The 26,743-nt window shown below is 42.9% G+C and overlaps 1 protein-coding gene across 8 annotated transcripts in view; it reads left to right on the top strand.

Moving 5' to 3' along the window:
- vav2 (vav 2 guanine nucleotide exchange factor) overlaps positions 1-26,743 on the top strand; it is a 199,537-nt gene that overhangs the window by 112,220 nt on the left and 60,574 nt on the right. For 5 of the 8 annotated variants that reach the window (XM_073052261.1, XM_073052259.1, XM_073052255.1 and 2 more), the window contains exons 3-8: positions 6,847-6,905; positions 12,867-12,935; positions 19,295-19,397; positions 21,541-21,555; positions 22,253-22,351; positions 24,906-24,974. In XM_073052261.1, the coding sequence (XP_072908362.1) occupies positions 6,847-6,905; positions 12,867-12,935; positions 19,295-19,397; positions 21,541-21,555; positions 22,253-22,351; positions 24,906-24,974 (414 nt within the window). The remainder of the gene's footprint in view (positions 1-6,846; positions 6,906-12,866; positions 12,936-19,294; positions 19,398-21,540; positions 21,556-22,252; positions 22,352-24,905; positions 24,975-26,743) is intronic. The other 3 variants (XM_073052257.1, XM_073052258.1, XM_073052263.1) reach the window with 1 other exon arrangement.

The raw sequence follows: 26,743 nt of genomic DNA, 5'->3' as shown, positions 1-26,743 counted from the left end.
CAATACCCTGCACGATAATGTGGTTAACCGGATCAGCAAATTTGCAGATGACACCGAGATTGGAGGTGTAGTGGACTCCAAGGAAGGCTATCAGATCTTGCAGCGGGACCTAGACTAGATGGAAAAATGGGCTGAAAAATGGCAGATGAAATTTAATGCAGACACGTGAAGTGTTGCACTTTGGTAGAACCAACCAGGGTAGGCCTCGCACAGTGAACAGTAGGGCTCTGAGGAGAACAAACAGATCTTGAATACAGATCCATAATTCATTGAAAGTGACATCACTGCTAGATAGGGTTGTAAAGAAAGCTTTTGGCACGTTGGCCTTCATAAATCAAGGTATTGAGTACAGGAGATGGGATGTTATGTTGGATTTGTATAAAATGTTGGTGAGGCCTAATCTGAAGCATTGTTTGCAGATTTAGTCAACTACCTACAGGAAAGATGTAAGGTTGAAAGAGCATAGAGAAAATTTACGAGGACGTTGCCAGGTCTGGAGGACCTGAATTATAAGGAAAGATTATATTGGTTAGGACTGTATTCCTTGGAACGTAGAAGATTGACGGGAGATTTGATAGATGTGTACAAAATTATGAGGGGTAAAGACAGGGTAAATTCAAGCAGGCTTTTTCCACTGAGGTTGGGTGGGATTACAACCAGAGGTCATGGGCTAAGGATGAAAAGTGTAATGTTTAAGGGGAACATGAGGGGAAACTTCTTCACTCAGAGAGGATTGTGAGAGTGTGGAATGAGCTGCCAGTACAAGTGGTGCAGGCGAGCTTGGTTTCAATGTTTAAGAGGTGTTCGGACATGTACGTGGATGGTAGGCATATGGAGGGCTATGGTGCCGATGCAGGTCGATGGGAGTAGGCAGTTTAAGTGGTTTGGCATGGGTGGGTTGAGGGGCCGGTTTCTGTGCTGATCTTCTCTATGACTTCAATTATCTTCACACTAATAGCGCATGTCCATGGAACCTAGAACAGCACCTAGAAATGGCCCCTTGGTCCACAGTGTCTGTTCAGACCATGGTGTTAAACCAATCTCCTCTGTCCCAATGTAGTCCACGTGCTTGTCTGAATGCCTCCTCAATCACTGCCATCATATCTTGCAGCAGTAATTGGAGGAGGCTCCAGAGAGCCAGTATGAGGAGTCCTTGAATCACATCACAGAGTAAAACACTAATAATCTGGCATCCGATTCGATATAGAACAGGACTGCACAGGGCGGGTCCAGCAGCCCAATTTCTTGTGCCAAAGGGCCTGTTAATTATGCTTAATTAAACTAATCCTTCAACTAAATTAAACCACGCTACAATGTGTAAGATGCTGCAGGGGTCCGGTATTGTCTATTCATTAACTGTGACCTTCTATTTGCAACAACTGTGAGGGAAGAAAGCTCTGAGGTACTCAAGGAAGTGTTTTGAAGGGTGCACCAACAAAGTATCAAAAAAGCAAATATGCTGTTATGCTAGAGGAAATAGTTTATTTAGTTTTGGAAGGAAGTGAAGACACGTTGTAGTTGAAATTATTATCCAAAAACCACAAAATTATGACTGAGCTCTGATCATTTCTAGGTCTAATTCCATCTGAAAGAACTGCATGTAAAATACTGCAAATGATGCAAAGGATGTAGCCATCGGCCCAGCTTCAGAAAAGATCTAGGCAATGAAGTTTGCAGAAGGTAGCAATCTAAAGCATCATCTTTCATTCCGGGGATATCGGCTTCACAGGGAGAGCCAGCATTTCAATGCCCATCCCCAGTTGCTTTTGAGAAGATGGTGGTGAGCCTTGAACTACTGCGGTCCTTAAGGTGGGGGAACTTTGGGATTTTGACCCAGTGATGGTTGAGGAATGGTAACATACTTCCAAGTCAGGATGGTGTGAGGCTTGAAGTCCAGTTTTTGTGTGGAAATGTTCCCTGTTCTTTTGTTGTCCTTGGTCAAAGTCATGGGTTTGGAAGGTGCTGTGTAAGGACTCTTCCTGAGTAGCTGTGGTGCATCCTGTAGATGGTATAGACTGCTGCTGTTAAAGGGGGAAGTGAATGGTTGTGGGCAGGGTGCCGATCAAACAGATCACTGTGGAAATTAAACTCATTCCAGTGGGTCTGTATTGATTATTGGGAGGGGCTAAAACAAAAGCATATGAGATTGTGATTACTATACAACACATGATGAAGAAGTTGCCTAGAACCTCGGTCATCTGGGCTTTCCTGAAGAAACATGATCAGATAAAGCCCCAGAGCAGGGGTTCCCAACCTTTTTTTTAATGCTATGGAGCTTTAGTATTGACTGGGGGGTGGGGGGGAGGGAGTCTGTGGTCTGTAGGTTTGGAATCCCTGCTCTAGAGTTAAGATTGTTATAATTTGAAGGATAATGGAACAAAATACCATTTGATTTCTCCGTCTCACCCAGCTTTAAACGAGGAAAAAGAATGGTCAGTTTGCATGCTAGGCATGGAAAAGCCTTATTTGGGAAAGTTGATTGACCATCACAGTATATCTTTCCCAAGCTGTATGACTGTGCCACAGGCCACAACAGGACATTCTACTGCATAAGCCTTAATGAATAGAAGATTGAATACTACTGAACCTTATCCAATCCAATTTGGAAAGGAAGGCGGGAGAAAGACAAGGCAAGAATCACAACGAAGTAAAGATCAAAACAACTACAGATGCTGGGAATCTAAAACAAAATCGGAAAACGCTGGAAATACTCAGCAGAACAGTCAATGTTTCAGATTGGACACCCTTTGTCAGAACTGAAAAGAAGTCAGAAAAGTTTGCAGACTGACCCTGCTGGGTTTGTCATCCGGCTCTGCAGTTTGCATTCCTATTTACCAAGTCTCTGTTCTCACCCTCCAACTGCTCCCATCAGCCAGTTAACCATGTTTGCAGCTTTAGTCTATTAGCGATACCATTCATTCCCCACCCACCCGCACCCCTCTCCCAGTTCTATAAGCATTTCTCTTCTTCCCCAAAGTCCTAACGAAGGATCTCTGACACAAAAACACTAACTCTGTTTCTTTTCCCACACATACAGCTGGACCTTCTGAGTATTTCCTGTGTTTTCTGTTATTGATTGGAGAAGTGGTTTGATAAAGTTGGTGCACTGAGGCATCACAGCAGATCAAGGGTGAGGAAGATAGCAGGAAAATAGTGACAAAGAGATACCGCATAGAAATGAGCCATTCAGCCCATCGAGGCTGTGCTGACCATCCAGTGCCTTTTTTTTTGCAGTAACCCATTTTACACTCCTTACATTCCTATCAAATGCCTCTCAGATTCAACCATTCAAGGAGCAAGTTACTTTACCCACATTCACATTTTGGCATTTGGAAGGACAGCTAAACAAAATGCAGATATGGGAAGAACGTACAAACCAACACAGACAGCGCCTGACATCCGAATGGAAACCAGATCTCTGGCACTGTGAAACAGTGACTTTTCTGGATGTGCCTCTAGGCCATCTCAGGGGTCTAGAATTTATGACGTTGTGACAACTGGAGATAAATTCCCAGAAGTCTATGTTGACCAATTAATGCCGGCAAGCAATACCTGGGAAGTTGGCAAAGTAGGTGGTGAGATTGAGGGTACTTCTGAAGTCAGCCCCTTGATTATTCAGGAATAGTACGCGTGACTTCACCAAGGAAAGACGGAGATGAAGCAATCGTTAAATCCAGCGGAAGATGTTACTCAGCAGAACATGGTGAAGCATTAATTTCAATGTCAGCATTGTTGCACAGATCAGAGCATGGGGAAATAGGTGAATCAGTTATATATGTCAAATCCATAAATGCTACCTTATTTTTATGTAGCAATGTGCAGTATTGATTATAAACAATAATTCTTCAAGGTTGTTAACACTATATGTGAAATACTGTGCTTTGCATTACATCAGTATTTCGTAGAATGTGTGAGAGAGCTAATCTCAGACTGAGAATGCTGTCTCTTCTGTGTCGAAGCTTGTGTATCTTACAATGGACTGTGATAAATGCAACTTCTGGCCCACATACTTAACAGCTCTTCTCTTCAGTTTTTCAATTAAGGAAGAAACAATGAAGGACTGGCTGAGAGCAGAGGGGTGCACATTGTAACATTCCCATGCTGATCTCTCTGTTACAGAGGGAGGCTAAACGTCATCTACGCTTGGGGCTTTATTGACAAAGGCACATTTCCAATCCCTCCCTGATAACAGAAAATATAAAAAGCGGCAGGAGAGCTGGTGATTAGTGGTCATGCACGTTGGATAATCAACGATGAATTGTAATCCAGTGTGGAAGGCCTCCAGGGCAGGGTGATTGACTTCCAAAATAATGTAAATTCAGATGGATTTTTTGGAACAAAGATGTGGGGTAAAGAGGCAGGAGGTGGTGGGGGTGGCTGGGACTGATTAGATAGATAGATAGATAGATACTTTATTCATCCCCATGGGGAAATTCAACTTTTTTTCCAATGTCCCATACACTTGTTGTAGCAAAACTAATTACATACAATACTTAACTCAGTAAAGAATATGATATGCATCTAAATCACTATCTCAAAAAGCATTAATAATAGCTTTTAAAAAGTTCTTAAGTCCTGGCGGTAGAATTGTAAAGCCTAATGGCATTGGGGAGTATTGACCTCTTCATCCTGTCTGAGGAGCATTGCATCGATAGTAACCTGTCACTGAAACTGCTTCTCTGTCTCTGGATGGTGCTATGTAGAGGATGTTCAGAGTTATCCATAATTGACCGTAGCCTACTCAGCGCCCTTCGCTCAGCTACCGATGTTAAACTCTCCAGTACTTTGCCCACGACAGAGCCCGCCTTCCTTACCAGCTTATTAAGACGTGAGGCGTCCCTCTTCTTAATGCTTCCTCCCCAACACGCCACCACAAAGAAGAGGGCGCTCTCCACAACTGACCTATAGAACATCTTCAGCATCTCACTACAGACATTGAATGACGCCAACCTTCTTCGGAAGTACAGTCGACAGAGTTCCTTCAAAGAGCTGGCTCTGTCCTAAAGAGCTGGTTGGCTTTCTAAATATGAGAAGAGTTGAAGATGTGCTTTTCTGATCCCCTCGTTGGCCCTTCATTCTTCCCCTCGTCTCTGAGCTTCTCCTCGTGGTAGCTCGCGCTCGCATTTCTCTCCCGGAGTTTTCTCAGGCATAGCAGAGTGCTAGCTCTCTCGATGGAACTACAGACTGTAAGTCACAGGCTCCAAAAGTTTCAAAAACAAAATTAAGATAAAAAGAATAAGTAGAAGACATAGAAAAACTGAAATGATTGACTATCAGGAAGATGTTGCTTGAGGAATCTTTGTCCGCTGGCACCATCTTGACTGGAAGTTTTAACAGTCCTATTGCCCAATGGTGACTTACCTGACTTGTGGTTAAGTAACTCTCTTCTTTCTGAAATTCATATCCCTTACTTTCAAATGCCTTCATGGCTCCACCATTTCTTCCTCCTATAAAATCCAACAGGTGTATAATTATTTGAGCTACTAGCCTGTCTACCTGTCTTGCCTTTTGAACCTTATCATTCCCCTGCTAGTTGCTAGGCATTAGTTACTTCTGTTCTCCTTGAAGCTGATTCCCGAATCCTACTGTTGACCAAACCTCTGTTGTCATACCTCACATGATTCTGAAGAAATTTGACAGCACTTCTGTGAAGGACTATTAGAAAATTTTACAACATTGAAAGTACTATACAAATGCAGTTTTTTTTTGGTTCCATTTGTAGAATTACAAATGGAACAAAGAATGTCAACTGTACTTTTTCCACAGATGCCGCCTGGCCTGCTGAGTTCTTCCAGCATTTTGTGTGTGTGTTGCTTGGATTTCCAGCGTCTGCAGAGTTTTTTCTCTTGTTTGTAGAATTATTGTCTGCTTTTTTTTTTGTTTTGTATATGGGACCAAAAGAAATTGCCTTGGGAAGTAGATGATTTGACAATGAAGCAGTCTCCTTTCGATGGAAGAGGTGGTCTTGCTACCATCAGGAAGGAGAGGTCCAGAAGCCTGAAAGCACACACTGAACGACTGAGGAACAGCTTATTCCCCTTCGCTATCTGATTTCTGAATGGACATTGAACCCACGGACACCACCTCACTACTTTTTCATTTTTTATTTTTGCACTAACTTAATTTTACTCTGTGTGTGTGTATATATATATATATATATATATATATACACTATAATTCACATTTTTTTCTTATTCTATATTTCATTGTAATACTACCACAAGACAACAAACTTTCCAGCATATGCTGCTGATATTAAACCTGATTCTGATTCTGACAACCGTGCATTTGTCAGCTGAAGCCTCAAAGGTTCTTAAGCATGGATCATAGATTGTTATGCCCTTGCCCTGTACCGCTACAGTAAAATAGAAAATGACAGGTGTAGAGAACTGAAAACATGGAAGATCCTTTCAAATTACACAAGATGTTGGGGGCAACTTAAAAGTGAATTAGGAGGGTACAACTCTGCAGTTCCTTGCTGTCACATGCAGAGCAGTTGTCATAGCAAACCGTTATGCATCCAGGCAGAATACTTTCCAGGGTGCATTGGTACCTGTGTGGTAAATATATTGTGCCTTTATTGGTTGGAAATGAGTTGAATGGATCAGAGATCATGTAAACAAACTTCCTTGAATTCATCTGACTGGAGCTGATGACATTCTACTCCCCAGATCCATACTTTGCATGGCTGGTGTCACTGTGCAGATCTGAATGTTCCTTTGCAGTGGAAGCCAAGAATTTGTTGCCTTGGCCCAGAGTCATCTGGAGGGTTCTGCCTGCTGTTGTGGGAGGGAATGACATAACTTGCAGCTATTGCCTTAACATTGTTGTCCCTTTCTGTCTCAGGTTATCTCAGCCATCTCCAGGATCTCCCATCACACCATTGTCCAGAGCAAAGGCATCAGGTAAATATTGCATTTTATTGGGTTGCTTCACTGAGACATATCTGAATGTTTACAGTGCATCTCTGTGTGGGGAATGGTATAGAACTGCCTGCCCCTGGGGATCTCAGAAAGCTCCATTTATTGTCAAAGCATGTATCTGTACACAACTCTGAAATCTGTCTTCTCCAGATAGCCACGAAACAAACAAGAACATTAAAATTATTGAGAGAGAAACATCAAACACACCCACTGCTGCACAAAACAGAACAGGAACATCGACCCCCCCCAAAAAACAATCCCTGCCCTGCATAAAAAACTCTCAACAGAACATTAACCCCAAACACCTTCCCCTTGCACAACAAAACAGAAAAAGAATGGGCGATAAACACAGAATATATCTGCGTCTGTGCCTTTGTGGGGAAGGGTAGTTTTACATTTGTGTGTGTGTGGGGGGGGGAACGATATACTTTACAGCTGTGGGAGTAGGTATGCGTACAGCCATCAGATGTGGATACGTAGAGTTAAGCAGCCCTTCAGCCCAGATACCCATCCCATTTTCCAACACTTGGCCTATTTCTCAGTGGTTCAAGTGCTTGTTGAGAGTCTGTGCTTCCTTGACTTTCTCAGGCAGAGCGTTCCAGCTTTCATCCACCCGTTGGGGTGAAAAATTCTTACTCAGGTCCCCTCCAAGCTTCCTTTAACCTAATAAATTTTCCACAGAAATGGTAATTTTGAAGTGTGTTTTGGAACCAATGCCCTGATTATTTTAACAGGAATTTGGGAGAAGGGCCTGAGAAGTCAGCTGCCGAATCATTGGGATTTCAGAGCAATCTGATAGATAAATAGGTACTTTATTGATCCTAAAGGAAATTACAGTGTCATAGTAGCATTACAGGTGCAGGGGTGACAGGCGATTGGATCTTTACTCTATCAGAGGTACCACAGTTCCTCCCCCTCCACTCCAGCTACCTCCTTTCCAAGTAAAACAAACACAGTCAATCCAATCTTTCCCCTTAACGGAAATGTTGCTTCACAGGCAATGTCCTGGTGATTCTCCTCTGCACCCTCTTCAGTGCAGCCACCTCCTTCCTTTCATATGGTGACCAGAAATGAACACAGTATATGCCTGTGTTTCCATGGTAAAAGCCCTGAGTGTATATACATTTGTGTGCATGCACTAAAATCCCTCAAACGCCAATGTATCTTTCATGAGATGTGGTATGAGTATTTCATGCAGGAATTCAGGTTAGACCTTATCAAGTTACTGTGTAAGGAAGGCATCACCCCCTCTTTCTACTTAAAACCACTTGAGAGGCTGGCGGAGATTCCCCGACCCTTTCCAATTGTACTTTGTCCCTTTGTGTCAGTATTGCACATTAATGCTGCCCACCTTTTCCACTTAAAAAAAGTGTAATTTTGCTTTGTTTCTAATTGGAATGTTCTCTCGTTGGCCGATGTTGCGCTATGGTGATAGAGCATAGAAACAGACCCCTTGTTCATAGAAGGTGCACTGAAGATCAAGCACTCTTTTTTTCTCTATTGATCCACTTGATTCTACACTATTCTAGTTATACACAAAAGGCAATTTACCTTAACCTCCCAACCCACACGTTTTTAAGGAGGTGGGAGAAAGCTGAAGCTTCTGAGGGAAACCCACCCAGTTTCAGGGTCATGCAAACTCCACATGACTGCACCTGGAAGCATCCATTTTACGAACTATGACACTGTGCCCAGTGCACAGCAACACTTACCTTAATCAATATCCCTTCTGGTGTTTCGTAGCTCTGATGAAAAACTTTCAACCTGAAACGTTAAATTTGTCTCCCTCTCCATAGGCACTGGTTGACCTGCTGATTATTTCTGTCGTTTTCTATTTGTATTCCCTGCCTATGTTGTGCCCCAGAATTAGTGCTACCTGAAAATATGATTGATGGTTTTCTTACCCTTTGCCTTTGTTATTGGTAAACGTGGTGAAAAGGTGAGGTTCCAGTGATCAATACTATTTAGCCCTTCTGCCTTCCACCTCTCAGCAAATTTATAAGCCCCACATTCTCAGTATGGTCAGTAATCTCCACGGAACCTTCTTGAATGTGCCTGGCATTCAGACCAACTACAGTCATGCTCTTATGACACTGCTGCCCAATTTTTGAGCTCCCTGAAGAAAATTTACCACATTAATCGCCAGTGATGCACTTTTACAAAATGCTGGGGGATCTCAGCAGGTCAGGCAGCATCTATGGAAATGAATAAACAGTTGACGTTTTGGGCTGAGATCCTTCATCAAGCTGAAGCGTCGACTGTTTATTCCTTTCTATTGATGTTTCCAGAACTGTTGGGTTCCTCCGCCATTTGTATGTTTGTTACCCTGGATTTTCAGTTCTTGTGTTTATGATTTACCTTTTCCACGTTTGGCTTGTGGCGAGCGTAGCAGGTGAGAGAGCCAACAAGCTTATAAATATTGATTAACAGTTTAGCATATACATTAGTACATGTTAATGAAGTTTTTCATTGTAGTTCGCGGCTGTTTAGTGCTATTTAAAGGAGTCGCGTATCTAAAGAAGTCAGTAGCGTGATACTCTTTTCTGAGTATTGAGTGAATGAACTCGCCTGCGGTGTGACACTTTGAAAGTTCAGCCCCGACACGCAGCACACCCCACGTACCACACGCTGTCTCATTCCGTATGAGGTTGAAATGTGGCAGGTTTTGCAAGCCTTTTGCTTGTTTACCCTGCAGCCAAGATTGCAAGGGTTGACCTGAGAGAAGTGGATAAAATTAGAAGAGGCATAAGGAGGAAGCATTGTTGGAATCCTTTTCCTATGATAGGAATATCAAAAACAGGACGGCATCGGAGAGTTTTAAAGAGGATGTGAGGGGAAGGTCACACAGAGAGTGCTTGATATCTGGAACATGATTCCAGTGGAGGTGGTGGAGTTTGATCCAGTTAGTTTAGACAGGCACTTAAATGGGCAAAGCAGAGAAACTTTGTGTAGTGTAAGCAAATGGGATCAGTAAAGATGAATTTGATGGGTTGGAAGGCCTCTTTCTGTTCTGACAGCTCCATGCCTCTATCTTTAGATTGTTTGGGTTCTTGCTCGATACTTTAACTCCACAGCGCTGTGACTGAGGGCGAAAGGACAGCTGGTAAACCCACAGCTGTTATCACACATCCATAGTCAGGGTGTGAGAAGTTACAGGGAGAAGACAGGAGAATGGGGTTGGGAGGAAATGAATCAGCTATGATGAAATGGCGGAGCAGGCGCAATGGGCCAAATTCTGCCATTTGGAACCTTACAATATGTATTACAGTCAATTACTGTTTGGAAATGTTAAAGTCATTGTAATATAGCGAGCCCAACATAGATCACTGTGATAATGACCAAAATTACTTTAGAAATATAGGTTGGTCACTGTGCCAGGGCGACTCCTCTGTTTTTCAAAGTAGAGCAGTGGGACCCAAGAGAGCATTTAGATCTTCGGTTCTCATCTGAAAAGGGTCGTCCCTTAATATTTATACTGCAGCACCCATCTGAATTTAGAGCTCAAATCTGCTGAGTTTACTATAGAACTTCCTTTTATTGTTCACGCCAGTCGAACTTCAGTCAACACTGTGTGACCGTCTTGTGTGCACGTGTACATGTGTGTATGATGCACAGAATTGTCTTCATCCACGTGTCTAGTGTTTTTTATGATCTATACAGGTTCATTCAGGATACAAGTGTAAAGGGAAATGAAATAATTGTTACTCCGAGTCTGATGCAGCACAAAAAGTAACCGCAATACCATGAAGAACACAATAGTTTAAAAAAAATCGAATATCATATGCATGTCATTCAGTCTATTTGGTAGGATAGTGTTCTTGGGTTAGAGTACTGTGCCCATGGATGACGCATTGTGCAGTGGTTGTGAGTGATCAATATACTGAATATTAGCCAGCTGTTGGTGTGGCGGTATCAGGACCGGACTTGAGGCAAATAGCCCCAAGTTCGAATCCAGCAGACCCTTGCATGCCTTCCATCCGTGCTGGGTTGACCATCGAGCCAGCAACTCAGCCTCCTAACAAAAAAAAAACTCAAATGCCATGGAAACGGCAAAAATGCCACCCGATGCAACAATAAACTGAATATACGCAGTTCAGAAATTTGCACTTTCCAGTATGTAGCAGGGCATTTAGAAAGTCATCTTCAAGTGAGTTTTATTTGACAAATCTAACATTTTTTGATAATGTAATCACTCGATTAGATAATGCGGCACAAATAAATACAGTTATCAGTGCTTTCAAAATCATTTTGGAAGGCACCACAAAATTGGTTGCGGCACAAGTGAAAGGTCACAGCATTGAGGTAATACATGGGCACGGATAATGGTTTAAGGAAAAGAAATAAATGAGCCATTTCCAGGTTGGCAGGCTGTTACTAATGGACTGCTGCGTGGATCAGTGCTTGAGCATCTGTGACTAAGTGTAAAATGCTCGTGTTTGTTGATAATACAAAGCCAGATGGCTGTGAGGAGGCAGTAGAAGGTCTACAAAGAGGAACAAATAGATTAAGTGACTGGGTAAAAATATGATGCAAGAACGTGGAAACATGGTAAGGCTATTTGTTTTGGTTCTGTATTCTTTACACGATGTTGCTCATTGTCCCTGTATCAATGTGCAGACACAGCAAACAGCTTGAGAGGCAAATGGTTTTCCTACAAGAGGATTAGAGGATGGGACTAGGAAATACTCCTGCTGTCTGGTGGGACCACTCCTTGAGTACCAAATGTACGGTAATTCATACCTAAACAAAGCAAACAGGCGCCCAGAAGCACAGCATTAAAGATTGACAAGAAAGGACGCGAGTTGGATGAGTTCATACTCCCTACTGCCTGTTATGCCGCTGGTGTTTAGGGCAGCAATGAAGGTCCTCCATCTCTGGATTCTTTCACCTTGTCAGTAGCTCACTTTTCTCTGCTGACAGTCATGCAAGTCCCAGGTGGAGACTCAGGAATACCATCACACTCAAATGTAGAAGGATTTGCTCTTTTCATAACAGTTTTGTTTTACCAGTCAGGGTTGTTAGGCCTGAGCTGAACCCCTGAACCTGGAGGACCAGTAGACCACTCTTAGTCCGGCCTTTACTCTTTGACCTGTTTGGAATGGGTGACCCTGTCAAGAGCCAAAGCATAAAGCCCTGACTCCAGCCAACATAGCTCTCCAGGTCATTGAGGCACACAAGCCTCCAAACCACGACAAGGTTGTGGTCCTCTTGGAGGAAGTTTATATTCACTGGACTTTTAAATGTTGAGAGGGTACGTCCTGACAAATCTTCAATGAATTGTAGAATCCAAGGCAGATTCTTAAGAACATGATTAGGACATCAGGACTGAGATGAAACTTTTCAATGGTCTATCAGTCTTTTGAAGCACCCTGGTCATCCAACTCCACTGGAAGGCTGGTCACTGATTCAGAGCAAGAGGTCTGGGGACCTCACAGGAAAATTGAGCTTTCAAGGACTGTTCTGTGAATTGGGATCTGTTTGAGGGAATTACTCCATATACAGGAGCTCTGCAGAAATCTTGTGCTGTGTACGTGTATTCAGGTGTATAATGTGCCATCTGAAAAGGGGATAACGTACTCTGTCAGAAGTACACACAGGGACCTTGTGTAGTGCAGTGCTGTGTGCACAGGGACATTGTACTGAATGTAGAATGGGCCATTGTAACAAACCAGTATTATTTCCAGGGAAATTTAATTATGTACAGGAAATGTGTATAGAAATAAAACTTTAGGTCTATATTGTTGGTTTTATTTATAAGGATATTAAGTCTTGGTAGTTCTGACTGTTGGAACTGTGCTTTCACATTTTGCCTGTAGGTGTCATTTGGAGGTAATATTTTCTGGGCATCCGTCTCCTCAGCTGGTGGGAGAAACACTCTGTGGATCAATGTTGGTAAGGTGAGCTAAGATTTAGCACTCAGTGTTTCTGCTTTGTATTTTACAGGCCCTTCCCCTCGGAGGAGACGGCAGTGGATGACGACGATGTCTATCGCAGCCTGGAGGAGCTGGCCGAGTGAGTCTCAGCAGTTATTTATATCATAGCCAAAGCGGTCTTGTAGGAGGATTGATGTCACACAGGGCTGATGTAGGAGTCAGTGGGATGCTAGGAGGGACATTAGACTGGTGGCATATTGAAAGGTATGAGGAGAGAGATGGAGATTAGGATTAGACTGAATGAGATCTTAAAGGATTCAAGAAACAAACAGGAGAGTAGGATCAAACTGGATAGTAAGTCAGGCTGAAATGTTAATCATTTTTAACTACTGAAGTATGGTAGTTAAAATGTTTAACACAGCAAAGTTGAGAGATCGGTCCACCACCTTGGCGGCACTGTTCTAAAGTTTCCAGATATGGCCCTGGGTATGGGATAGCAATGAAGATTCTCAACCGAGAAAGTGAGGGTTGGAATGGTGGACTCGGTGCGTGAGTTGGGAAGCTGAAAGGCTGTGAGTGGAAGAGGTTGGGATGGAGTTGGGGAAGTTCAGGATGGGGAAGAATAAAGGTGTACCATGTAAGTGAAAGTGCAGATTGGGTGGGGATGTATAATTATCTACATGGAGGAGGGAAGACAGACAGAGCATGGTGGATGAGGCAGAATGTGGGTGGTGGTGGAAGGATGTCCCAGTGGCTTGGCTCTTGCGTTTGGTGGCAAAGTTGTGACAAACCTCGCATGATATGATATCAATGTTGTGTTATGTGGGAATCAGGTACAGAGAATGTTTATTGTAGCAAACACTTGGCATAAAGAAATAACTACTCAGAGAAAGGCATCATTCATTCATCTGGTAAAAGAGTAAGGCAAATGATCCACATGTTCTCCAGATCTGATACCAAACCTGTTATACTTCATAACTCCAAAACATTAAACAAATTGAAAGAAACACAGAACCAGGAATAATGTATGTAAACTAGTTTCTTTAGTGAGGTGCGCATTTATGACTTGGTGGCGTAATGACGTATGCCATTCACATACTTTTATATAAAGCCCACAACGATTTATTTAAACAAATAAGGAATGGTTAAACAATATATTTACAATATTACTCAGATAGTAAATACATTAAATATTAAATATATGTGATATATTAAATACACAACCTCCTCCCTGCTTAGCTATAAACTCCAACTCAATATTGAATGCATCTCAACTATATACACTGTATACTATATAATAAAGCTACTTTACACACATCCACAGCACAGTACATTTTAAATTGTCCCATTCAGGCCTAAATATTTAATTGCTATGGAGGGTTTCTTACACTTGTGGGATAATATCTTTCCTGACCAAGGAGATCACTCTGCTTGGCAGATGAGACGTGGCCGTGAAGCAATCTCAGGTTCTGGGGTCTTACCTGAGTTGGTTATAGGAGTTGACTCTGCAGCAGCAGGAGGTGGTTCTGACAGCTCTGGGCACCTTTCTTCTGGGCGTGTTGGCATCTTGAACAGTGCACGGCTCCATCTGCTGATCCACTCCAGGCCGCTAGACAAAGCTTCAAGCCAACACTTTCATTTTGACCATGCTTAGATGACCGCAATGTACCAAAGCTCTTCCAGCATTTTAGTTATCGGCTCGGCTGGTACAACAACTCTCAGTCCCACGTAATGTAACCTCCGTCAAGGGCAGGTTCATCCTGGTGCTGGTAAAAATGGGGGAACTGGAATTTCTGTTGCACATTCCAGCCACGTAGAGCTGAGACAGTGTGGGGTCTTTTCTGGTTTCTCTTCGGATCATCTCCACCCTAATAAGGAGACTTTTGATTTGGGGTAGGGAGAATATGTCTGATGGAGTGTCCTCTTCTGTAAATTTTTCAGGTATTTCTTTATCCAAGAGTAAATGGGAATTTCCATGATTAAGTTGTCCTCTTTATTTCGATCTTGTACTTGTTTCCTCTGAGAAACAGAGTCCATTTCTGCATTTGTGCTTCTGCTGTTAGTGGAGCACCCTTCTGTGGACTGAAATTGGACACTACGGGGTTGATGATCAGTAATGAGTGTAAACTTCCTCCCATACAAGTACGGGTTGACACTCAAAATCAGACTCACGGCATCTCTGTCAATCTGTGTGTAATCTTTCTCTGTAGCGGTAAGGGAGCGTGATGCAAAGGCTATGGGGTATTCACTTCCATGGCTTATAACCTGTGACGTGGCTGCACCTATGCTATAAATCAAGCTTCAATGGATGATGTAGATTATAATGTGTGAGTACAGTGTTTGATTTTGCCATTTCCTTTTCCTTTTGGAAAGCCACCTCACACTTCTTTGTCGATTGCCATTTCTTCCCAATCTGTAGTAATGAGCTCAAGGGGTGAGCACCATAGCCAGGTTTGGCAGGGACTTTTTATAGTAATTAATAAATGCTGAAAACGACTGCATCTGTGACACATTCCTTGGCCCTGGTGCACCCACCACTGCTTGAATTTTCTCAGCACACCTGTGTAATCCTTGTTTGTCAAAAGTGTGAGCACAGTAAGTGATGCTTGGTTTAAAGAATTCACACTTTTTTCATTGTGCTCTGGGTCCATAATCTTCTGATCTTTTTAACACCGTCTTGAGATTTTGAAGATGGTTCTCGTCATCGTTCCCAGTAACAACGATGTCATTCAAGTAACACTGAGTGCCTGGGTAGTCTTGCAGCAGCTGGTCCTTACCTTTCTTCCAGAATGCAGGTGTAAATGCAACCCCTAAAATAAGCCTGGTGTAGCAATAAAGTCCTTTGTGCGTGTTTATAGTGAGAAACACTTCAGACGCTTCTTCCATCTCCATCTGTAGGTAAGCCTCTGCTATGTCCACTTTACTGAAATGTGTCCCTGCAGAAAGGTTTGTTAAAATCACCACAGATCCTGACAGACCCATTCTCCCTGTCTGCTGGAACCACTGGCATTGCCCATGGGCTCCAATCAAATCTGGAAAGAATTGCTTCAGCCTCCATGCAATCTAGCTCACTGGCTACTTCATCACAAATGGTATAATGAGCCGGACAGGCTTTGTAAAACTTGGGGCGTGCATTTTCATTTAACACTATTTTACCCTTGATATGTTTGCGTGTTCCAATGCCTTCCTTGAACAGTGCTGTGCCACCATCTAGTACCTTTCTTACTTTGCTTTCAGTTGACTCTGTTGCAGGGAGTGTGGCATGCAAATGGTGCATGGATCTGTAATCAAATTATAATTGTCTCAGCCAATCATGTCCACACAATGCTGGCCCTCCTGTTTTTACCACATGCCAGCCCATTGTGGCTTGTTGGTTGCTGTATCGCATTGTTACAAATGTCGTTTCCACAGGAGGTATCTTTTCTCCAGTATAAGTTCTTACTTGGATATCTGCAGGCTTCAGTTCAGTATCTTTGAGATGCATTCAAACTCATTTTGTGGAATGACTGAAACATAAGAACATAAGAAATAGGAGCAAGAGTAGGCCATCTGGCTCGTTGAGCCTATTCCACCATTCAATAAGGTCATGGCTGATCTGGCCATGGATTCATTTCCATCTACCTGCCTTTTTCTCATAACCCATAATTCCCCTACAATGCAAAAATCTATCCAACCTTATCTTAAATATTTTTACTGAGGTAGCCTCCACAGCTTCATTGGGCAGAGAATTCCACAGATTCACCACTCTCTGGGAAAAGCAGCTCCTCCTCATTTCCGTCCTAAATCTACTGCCCCGAATCTTGAGACTATGTCCCCTAGTTCTAGTCTCACTCACCAGCAGAAACAACTTTCCTGCCTCATCTGTTCCTTCATACTGCAAGCTGAGCCAGTGTCCAATTCCATTTTAGACTGATCTGCTGTTCACTTCCGGTGTAAGCCATATTGCTTGCTCCTATAAATTTTCACATTGTAATTCTCGAGGCTACTCAGTCCTGTGTCACTCTCTTCACAATAAGATATTTATTTATTTAGAAACAAAGTGCAGATTAAGCCTTTCCAGCCCATTCAAGCTGCATCGCCAAGTAACTCCCGGCAACTTCCAGTTTAATCCTACCTAATCACGGGACAATTTACAATGACCAATTAACCTACTAACCGGTATGTCTTTGGACTGTGGGAGGAAGTTGGAGCACTCGGAGAAAACCCATGCGTTCCATGGGGTGGATGTTCAAACTCTTTACAGAGGCTGTTGGTTTTGAACTCTGAGCTCTGATGCATCGAGCTGCAATAGCATTGCACTAACTGCTGGGCTACCATGGTGCCCTAGCATGCAATTTAGTGCTCCTTTTGAAACTGCAACATGACTTTTTATCTTTTTCTCTTCCCAGTTCAGTCCACTTATTTTTGTTTGCTGACACACACTTTGTCTGTGTCGTATTTTGTTGCATTTTCTGCAAGTTTCACCTTTAAACCAGCATTGGTCTGGTTTATGTGAGCCCCTGTCACAGTGGTAACACAATTGGTTTGGCCAGGCAAGTTTCTGTTCAGATAGTACAATTATAACTGTGTTAGCTGCTTCCATTGATACAGCAATTTCAACTGCTTTGTTAAATGTGAGTTATGCTTCAGTTAGGAACCATTTTTGAATGCTTTCTTGTAAGATTCCACAAACTAAATGATCTCTCAGTCATAAGCCGTTCACGGAACTGACAATGCCCAGACAATTTGTTCAATTCAGCCACATATGCTGAAATGGACTCCCCCCTCCTTTTGATTCTGCTTATGAAATCTAAAGTTTTCTGTAATCAACAATGGTTTCAGTTCTATATGCTCCTTCGTAACTTTAAGATGTCAGCAAGCTCATTCTGAGTGGTCTGGTTGGAGCAGTTAAACTTCTCAGCAATCTCTATGCTTTCCCACCTATTATTTTCAGTGAAATTGACACTCATTTCTCACTGGCTGTTCCATTTGCTTAAAAATACTGCTCAATTCACTCCTTATTCATCAGCCAGTTATCCATTGTGCAATTGAACATATCTATCTTTCCGATGTACCTAGCCATTTCTGCTCTTTTTAAAAATTTATGATTATTTTCAACCAGTACTTATTGATCATGAACCCATGAATTCTTCTGTTTTTTGCCTTTTTTTAAACTCAAGCATCTTTCTCCTCTTGCAAAGAAAAAAAAAATCATGCAGTGATTTATATTCAAACTCAAATGTCTGGTTATGCTTTTTTTAAAAACTCAAATGTTTTGCTGCAGGTAGATAGTTGTCTCGGTTTCATTTAAAACTTCCTCGACCCACTGTTATGTTACGTAACACCAAAATATTAAACCAATTGAAAGAATACAAGGAGCCCGGAATAATGCGCGTACTCTGGTTTTGTTTTTACTTTAGCAAGGTGCACACTTTTGACATAATGGCGTAATGATGTATTTCATTCATGTACATTTACATATGACCCATAATGAATTATTTAAACAAAGAATGCTAATAATAATATATATTTACAATATTACTCAAAATATTACTGATATATTAAAAACACATCAAAAGCTTTAGTTTTCAGGAGGCACAGGGTATGACAAATAGGTTCTCTTTAAGCATTGTCCTGTGCACAATTCATAACTGCAATGGATTAAGAGGCTTTGGCACATTAGCAGTTGATGCCCATAGCCTACTCTGGTTCTGGGGATGGGATGCAAAATAGTTCCTTGGTGAGTTTGCTTCGGGACGTGGATGACCTCAGATATTTGCACGGATCAGTGGATGGAACATTACTACACACTGCACCAAACACAACTAACCCCTGATTTGCCATCGTGTCTCAGGCACACTCAGTATCAGCCTCACGCTGAACAAAAGCCTTGCTTAATATCAAACGCACTTTGAAGATTTCGGGGCTCACTAGCTGCTAGCAGTGGATAGGGTTAACAGGGTTTGTGTTTAGGAAGCTACAAGGTGCATTATGCCAACAGCTTGCGCATGTCTAATACTTTTAAGCTATTGCCCGAGGTGCTCATATGTTAACTACAGATGGATAACCTTCATCAGCATTGCATTCGTGGGACTTAAAAGCCTCCGGCTCCTTGTTCACAATGTCATGCTGGGGAATTCTTGATAAACCAAATGGAGTCAGGCTGTGAAGCCCACAAAGCATTTCCAGGAAATGTTGACCTGTGGCTTGATCAGAATGTGTGCCACAGATTCTCAAAACCTCAAGCCTTAATTGTGTCTGCCTTTACAGATTGACTGTTAGGAATAATTCATGGAGATTGATTCCTCACTCAATGATGTCACTTTCCAGTGCAGAACCTGGACTGTATTCTATATTTTCTATGTTTATTTAATGTTGAGTGAATGGAGCACAAATTGAATGAAATCCCATATTCCCACTTTAAACTGTCCCTGGGCTCTATCCCCGATTCCAGATCCATACTTCAACTCTAAAACCCTTCCCAGGGCACAGTGCTTCTAACGTGTTTCATTCCTCCAGCGAGCACGACCTGGGAGAGGATATTTACGACTGTGTTCCATGTGACGATGATGGTGACGATATATACGAGGACATCATCAAGGTGGAAGTCCGGCAGCCAATGGTAAACACTCTTGATCTCTGCACAGCTGATAGTGTGGGAGGGAGGGAGGGAGGAGGGAGGAAATCAACGAGACTGAAGGCCCTGAGTGTTTAAACAGGAGTCACACACAGCTGACATGCTTCATTTCAGTCCTTAGTTCAGTTGGACTGTCTGGTTTTTCTCTCTCCCTTCCTCTCTGTAACTCCCCTCCTATCCTCTCTCATTCCTCACCTCTTCTCGTCCTCCCCTCCCCAGGCCTACCTTCCCTCACTGCTCTGCCCTGGCCTCCTTTTTCCTGTCTTCACCTCCTCTCCCCACACTTGTATCCCTCCTGCTCAGTCACTACATCACCCCAACTGGGCTTTGCCTCGGAACCAGAGTGTTGCCATTAGAATATTGAGCTATGTTGTGCAGAGGACCATCAAGTGGCCCTTCCATTCTGCTTCAGCATTTAGTAGGATCGTGGTCAATTCAATGTTCCTCAAATCCACTTTCTGTCTTTGCCCTCAGGTATTGATAAAATTGTACAGAAATCTGGCGACTCTGCACCTAGTATACAGTTTTGGTACAATTATTTAAGGAAAGATATATAAGTAGGGATGACCTCATCTAATTTCTGAAATGAGAAGGTTGTTTTATTACTAATGGCTATGTTAAACCTGGATTCTTTCTTCAGAAAAATGAGGTGGATATTCTTGAAACGTAAAATCCCATAGGGGGTTTGACGAAGTCGTTGTGTACTAGTTAGTTAGCGGAAGAGTCTCAAGCGCTGGCACATAGTTATAAGATAAGGTGCAGTCTTTTAAAATTGAGATACATTGTAATTTCCTCTTGCTGAGAGTGGTGAGTCTCTGGAATACTTTGCCCAGGAAATTTGTGGAGCTTTGACCCCACCCCTTCATCTCTGGCCCGTGCTGTGGTACTCATTGGCCACCATAGCATTGAAACGTCACGCCAACCTGGTCTGTCAGGTTCCACACTTTGTACCACTCTGACCGAAGAAGTTTCCCCTCGGATTTCCCTTAAATATTTCATCTTTCACCCCTAAACCTATGACATCCAGTTCTCATCTCATCTGCCTTGAGGGGAGAAAGCCTGCATGCATTCATAGGTAATTATTTTGGAAGACTGGAGAATTGGGGTTATGGTGAACTGACACAACGTGGGAATTGAGGCCTGGGGCAAATCTACCACGTTCATATTGAATGGCAGGGCAGGCTTGAGGGGCCAGGCGGCCTATTCCAACTCCCATTTTCTTATCTTTTTATGTTTTTGCACAGTTGCTGTAAGACTTCCTTAATTTAATACTGTTCTTTTGTTCTTCCTCCCAAAATTCACCTTTCTCTTGAAATATTTCGGTTGCCAACATTTTGTCCATTAACATCCTAACAAATATTTCTCTATAAGCTATTTGTGTCCCTGTCTCAAATTGCCCTCCCATTAATTCTTATGTAAACTCCACATATGGTTTACACCCTTATGCTTCTGCTGTGACACCCAACTGGTTACCATTGCCTCTTAATGCTATTCACTGCTCCTGCCCCTTAGCCAATTCTGTATCCATGCCTGCAACACCATGGACTCTTCGTTGCAACTTAACCTGTTGTGAGGCAAAGCTCCACCAATTTTTGGGTTGTCCACAAATTCACAAATCAGCCCACCTACATATTTTGTCTTTTTGACTGTGACCCAGCATGCTTGAAGACTTTGAATGTGATTTTCACTGTCACTTACATATATGACAAAGAACAGAGGTTACAGACCTCCCGTCAGAATAACTTGCCTCCACCCTCTATTGCCAAGCCGAGTTTGAATCCTGTCTGTCAGGTTCTTATGAATCCCATGGATCAGCCTTCCATGAAGGACCTTGTTGAATGCTTTACGCATCATCCTTTAGGACATTTTGTTTGCCTAATGCCACTTTGGTCTACACAGTGATGGTATCCCTAGCGTTGTTCAGTACAGGGCACTGTCATTGTGAATATGTGTTTTTGATTCATCTCTTTACTGGATGTGAGGCTGATGATTATTTATTACCTGTGATTAAAGTGCACCTTCCATAAAGAGGGAACGTATGGATTAATGTGCAGGGTTTGCAAGGCTGTGCAGTGAGCTGTGTCGCTGGTGTTATTTATTAGAGCTCTTTATGTTTTTGATGCTGCAGATTAGGTACATGCAGGTAAGATGACGTGCACTTAATCCTTCTGCCTGTCAGTCCTCTCCTAAACCTGTGTTCCTCATGCCCCCATACACTTTGTCCGTCAGCACTCCGTGTTAAAAGTGTGTGCTCTGTTTTGGAATGGCGTTGCATGTGACCTTGGACAGCTCTATGCCAGTGCTAGTTCCAGCACATGATCTGATCCGATCCGATCAGCAGACTTGGGTTGTGATCTCTGGTGTACTGGAGCAGTCTCAGAATGTTGTCTGTCTGATAAATATTCCCATTTATTTTGTCTTTTGACTGTGACCCAGCATGCTTGAAGACTTTGAATGTGATTTTTCACTGTGAGAACCTACTTACTGCTGATGAAATGATTCTATAAAGCAGCCAAGGGTGGTGGAGATGGCCAGTGCCAACTACATATCGGCTATCTCCACCACCCGCCTTTGGGCATTATCCCATCTCCTACAGATTCTGCGTTCTCTTTCATCTCCACACCCTTGTCACTTCACGTTTGCTCTCTCTTCCCCCACAGGCCTTGTATCCTCTTTCCCTTTCCTCTTCATGTTTTACTTGCTGCCCTCTCCCCTCTGGTTTTCACCCACCCATGCTCCTCATGACCCCAGCCACAGGCACCTTTACAACCCGTCGGCACCACTCCCCTAACTTTTGTAATAAGGCAGATTTTTTTTTGTATGTGTTATTGGTCTAACAGAAGCTGGGGATGACAGAGGATGACAAGAGGAACTGCTGCCTCCTGGAAATCCAAGAGACTGAGGCCAAGTACTACAAAACGCTTGAGGACATTGAGAAGGCAAGCATGCTGGAATATTTTATCACTTTCTTCCCCACACGCGTGCCTGCGTAACGGTTATCCCAACACTACTACAGCTTAGGGTGCCGGAGTTGGGAGTGCAATTCCGGTGCTGTTTGTTTGTTTGTTTGTTTTCCCCGTGACCGCATGGGATCCCTCCTGGTGTTCCAGCTTCCTCCCACTGTCCAAAGGCGTACTGGTTAGAGGCTAATTGGTCATTGTAAACTGTCCTGTGGCTAGGCTTAAATAGGTGGGCTGCAAGGACTACTGTATCTCTAAACAAACAAATAGATAAATTTAAAATTTTTGAGATCCTTGAGTAGTGATTGAAATGGGTGCTGGCTTGAGGTGCACACCTTAGCTCCACTGTAGGAACTAGGTTTGTGTTCCGACCTTGGTGATGCTCTTCAGACCTACTGCATGTGATGTCAGATGAGTAGGTTAGTCCTGACCCAGCTAATGACCGAGGTGCCGCTAACAAAATCTGACTCGTCCAATTGGAAAAGTTGCAATTATGCATTGTTAAAGACAGCTATTGCTGCTCCGGGAGCTTTACTTTGATTATGTAGTGTTGTTCCTTCCCTGAGAAAGTGTGGCAGTAGCACTAGTCTATCCAACTTTTTGTTGTACTAGCCCTGAAATGTTTGGAGGGAAAGTTTAGAGGCAAATCTTACATCTTTTCCAAACTGTCCAGCAAGTTGTTAAGACATATCTAATTATATTCCATACATTTGCATTCATTTCAGAAATAAAACAAAAATCCCATGAGTTTAGAGAATACATCTGTGATTATCTAAAGCTATTGATAATTAATTAAAGGGAGGAGCTTTTATATTGCCCGAAAGATGAATAGTCTGAGGACTAACTTCCTGACACCTCAAAATTTTTCCGCAATCTTTAAGGCACACAGCAGAAGTGTGTGCCTTTTCTTCTCTTGCCCAGAATAGGTGCATTGCCAATAACATTCACGAATCTGATCAGCATTCAGAACAAAGCAATAATCTTGCTTGGAACATTTCCACCACCTGCCAAAAATAATTATTATCCAGAAAATGCATTGCAACCTCTTACTTATCTACAGCAACAGCACCTCCTAAGTCCCAGACATTGACCACCACGATGGACAATGTGGTTTAGCAAGTTCATGAGAATGCTATCACCTGCAGGTTTCCATCTAATCACACGCTATCTTCACCTGGAAGCATATCACTGCTCTTTCATTGTGACAGAGTCTAAATCCCCAACCAGCAAAGTTGTGTGCGTGCCTTTACCAGAAAGTGTGCAGTAGTTGAGAAGGTCACCTCCATCTTCTCAAGATCCATTAGGAGTTGAAATTAATGCTGGCGTTCCTTGTGACGCTACTTCTGATAAAATTAATAAAAGATAAAACCAATGACTCATGATTGAGAAAACTTCTAACACTTGAACCAAATTCTGGCTCAGATAGGGTGTTATCACTGAGCCACAGCCGATAGTTCTAGCTACAAAAGTTACTGCAGATGCTGGAAATCTAGACAACCCATACAATGTGCTGGAGGAGCTCAGCAGGTCAGGCAGCATCTATGAATGGGAATAAACAGTTGAAGTTTCAAGTTGAGAACTTCATCAGGAATGGAAAGGAAGGGGGACGAAGCCGGAATAAGAAGGTGCGGGAGGGGAGGAAGAATTACAGGTGATAGATGATAGGTGAAACGGGGGGAGGGGATGAAGTAAAGAGTTAGGAAGTTGGTGGAAGAGGTAAAGGTTTGGAGAAGGTGGAATCTGATAGGAGAGGACAGAAGGCCATGGAAGAAAGGGAAGGAGGGGCTGGAGCACCAGAGGGAGGTGATGGGCTGGTAAGAAGAGAAGCTGTGAGAGGGAAACAGGAATGGGAGTGGAGAAGGAGAGGAGGGAAGTTCAAGAAATTGATGTTCATGCCATCAGGTTGGAGGATACCAAAATGGAATATAAGGTGTTGATCTTCCAACCTGAGTGTGGCCTCATCGTGACAGTAGAGGAGGCCATAGACTGACATGTCGGAATGGGGATGGGAAGTAGAATTGAAATGGGTGACCACCGGGAAACTCCACCTTTTGTGGCGGACAGAGCATAGGTACACAGCGAAGTGGTCTCCAAATCTACGTCGAGTCTCACCGATATACAGGAGGCCACACCGGGAGCACCGGATACAGTAGATAACCTTAACGGACTCACAGGTGAAGTGTCGCCTCACCTGGAAGGAGTTTTGGGGCCCTGAATTGTAGTGAGGGTGGAGGTGTAGGGGCAGGTGTGGCACTTGCTCTGCTTGCAAGGATAAGTGTCAAGAGGGAGATCAGAGGGGAAGGATGAGTGGACAAGGCAGTCACGTAGGGAGTGATCCCTGTGGAAAGCAGAAAGTTGGAGGGAAGGAAAGATGTGCTTGGTGGTGGGACAGGTAAAGCTTTTGCCTACAACATTAGTGCTCAATTTTGTTCTTGATCAGGAGGCCACAGGTATGTGGACAGAGACTTGAATATTGTAAGAACCTTTGTTAAGAAGTCTCAATGCTTATCACTGTTTACCTTTTCCATTATAGAATTACATGATCCCATTAAAGGCTGTCCTGAACCCCCAGGAAATGGAAGCTATCTTCATTAATCTGGAGGTATGTGTCTCCAGTCTGTGCCAGCTGTGAGAAGAAACGAGGGATCTCATTTGCCGTGTTTGCCAGAGATCTCTGTTGAGGGGGAAGGGTATCCATGTCGCTTGGGGTTCTTTCGTTGGGACTTGGGGTATATATGCTGCTTTGGTGGATGGGACAACTGAAGGAGGTAGTTGTGATGGGGATTGGGATACATGTGCTCTGCTAGGGTGTTTCCTGGTGAATATTGAGATAGTCAGGAGAGTGTATGGTGAGGATCGAAATGTGGGTTTTGGGACAATGCAGGAAGTCGAAGAACTTCTACAGTAGGAGTTCCTCTCTCCAATGTCAAATCGCAAGTTATGTTTGCTTAACAATTGAATCTTAAAATTTTAATGGGACACACATATAAGGATTCAAAAACAAAATGAAGCATTGGGCTGAATCCATGTAGTTGTGAGTGGCACCATTTCTGTTCAGATATTGAAATGGAAAAAAGTCTCAGACCAGGGCATGCACATTGCAAGTCCAGGACTTGCAGTCCCCATGGAGTCCGATCTCAGAGCGCTGTGTTGTGATAGTTCCCCAATGTTATATTGGGGAATTACTTTTCAGATGTGTGACAGCCTGGTTCTGTATCTGAGAGTTAATGAATGAAGGGTAAGGGATTAGGAGGCAAATAGGAAGGTAAGTTTAGTTCACTGGTTTTAATGACTTATACACGTTTTTATGCATTTTTAGTTAATTTTATTTTTACAGTTTTTCAGCTTTTATGGTTTTAAATGTTTGTGAATGTTATTATGATTTTAAACTCTCTCAAGCCCATGAAGACTTTGAGAGAAGAGAAAACTCTACACCAGCTCATGACTTTGCCAAATCCTGCCAGAGGTGTTCTGGAGGTGGCACTACTGCACTTCATTAATTGAGGAGAGCATCTAGAGATTCTTCATCCTCAACGGTGCTCAGAAAGCAAATTTGAAAGATGGAATTGTGTCAACTCCACATGATCTTCTCCTGCCATTGAAGGCAGAGGATGTGAGGGAGGGAGTCTGAAAGGTGAAGACCAGCAAGCATTCACTCTTTGCCTTGAGATCCCCGAAGATTAGCTTCTATTCCAGAATTCACTCCATGGACCAGGATGCGGTGTGTTTGCACTTCTTCCAAAAGGTTCATCAGGGAGTACGTAGTCAACGTGAGGAGAACAAGAATGGAATCAGAATGAGGTTCACTATCACCAGGATGTGTCGTGAAATTTGTTAACTTCGCAGCAGCAGTTCAATGCAATACATAATATCGAAGAAGAAGAAAAAAATATATATGAATAAGTAAATCAATTACAGTATACGTATTGAATAGATTAAAAATCCTGCAAAAACAGAAATAATATATATTAAAAAAGTGAGGTAGTGTTCCTGAGTTCACTGTCCATTTAGGAATCGGATGGCAGAGGGGAAGAAGCTGTTCCTGAATCGCTGAGTGTGTGCCTTCAGGCTTCTGTACCTCCTACCTGATGGTAACAGCGAGAAAAGGGCATGCCCTGGGTGCTGGAGGTCCTTAATAATGGACACTGCCTTTCTGAGACACCGCTTCCTGAAGATGTCCTGGGTACTTTGTAGGCTAGTGCCCAAGATGGAGCTGATTAAGTTTACAACCCTCTGCAGCTTCTTTCGGTCCTGTGCAGTAGCCTCCCCAACCCCCCATACCAGACAGAGATACAGCCTGTCAGAATGCTCTCCACGGTACATCCATAGAAGTTTTGAGTGTATTTGTTGACATGCCAAATCCCTTCAAAC

The sequence above is a fragment of the Hemitrygon akajei genome, chromosome 7 (assembly GCF_048418815.1).
Source record: "Hemitrygon akajei chromosome 7, sHemAka1.3, whole genome shotgun sequence".
NCBI lineage: Eukaryota > Metazoa > Chordata > Chondrichthyes > Myliobatiformes > Dasyatidae > Hemitrygon > Hemitrygon akajei.
This window is presented reverse-complemented; position numbering and strand designations above follow the sequence as displayed.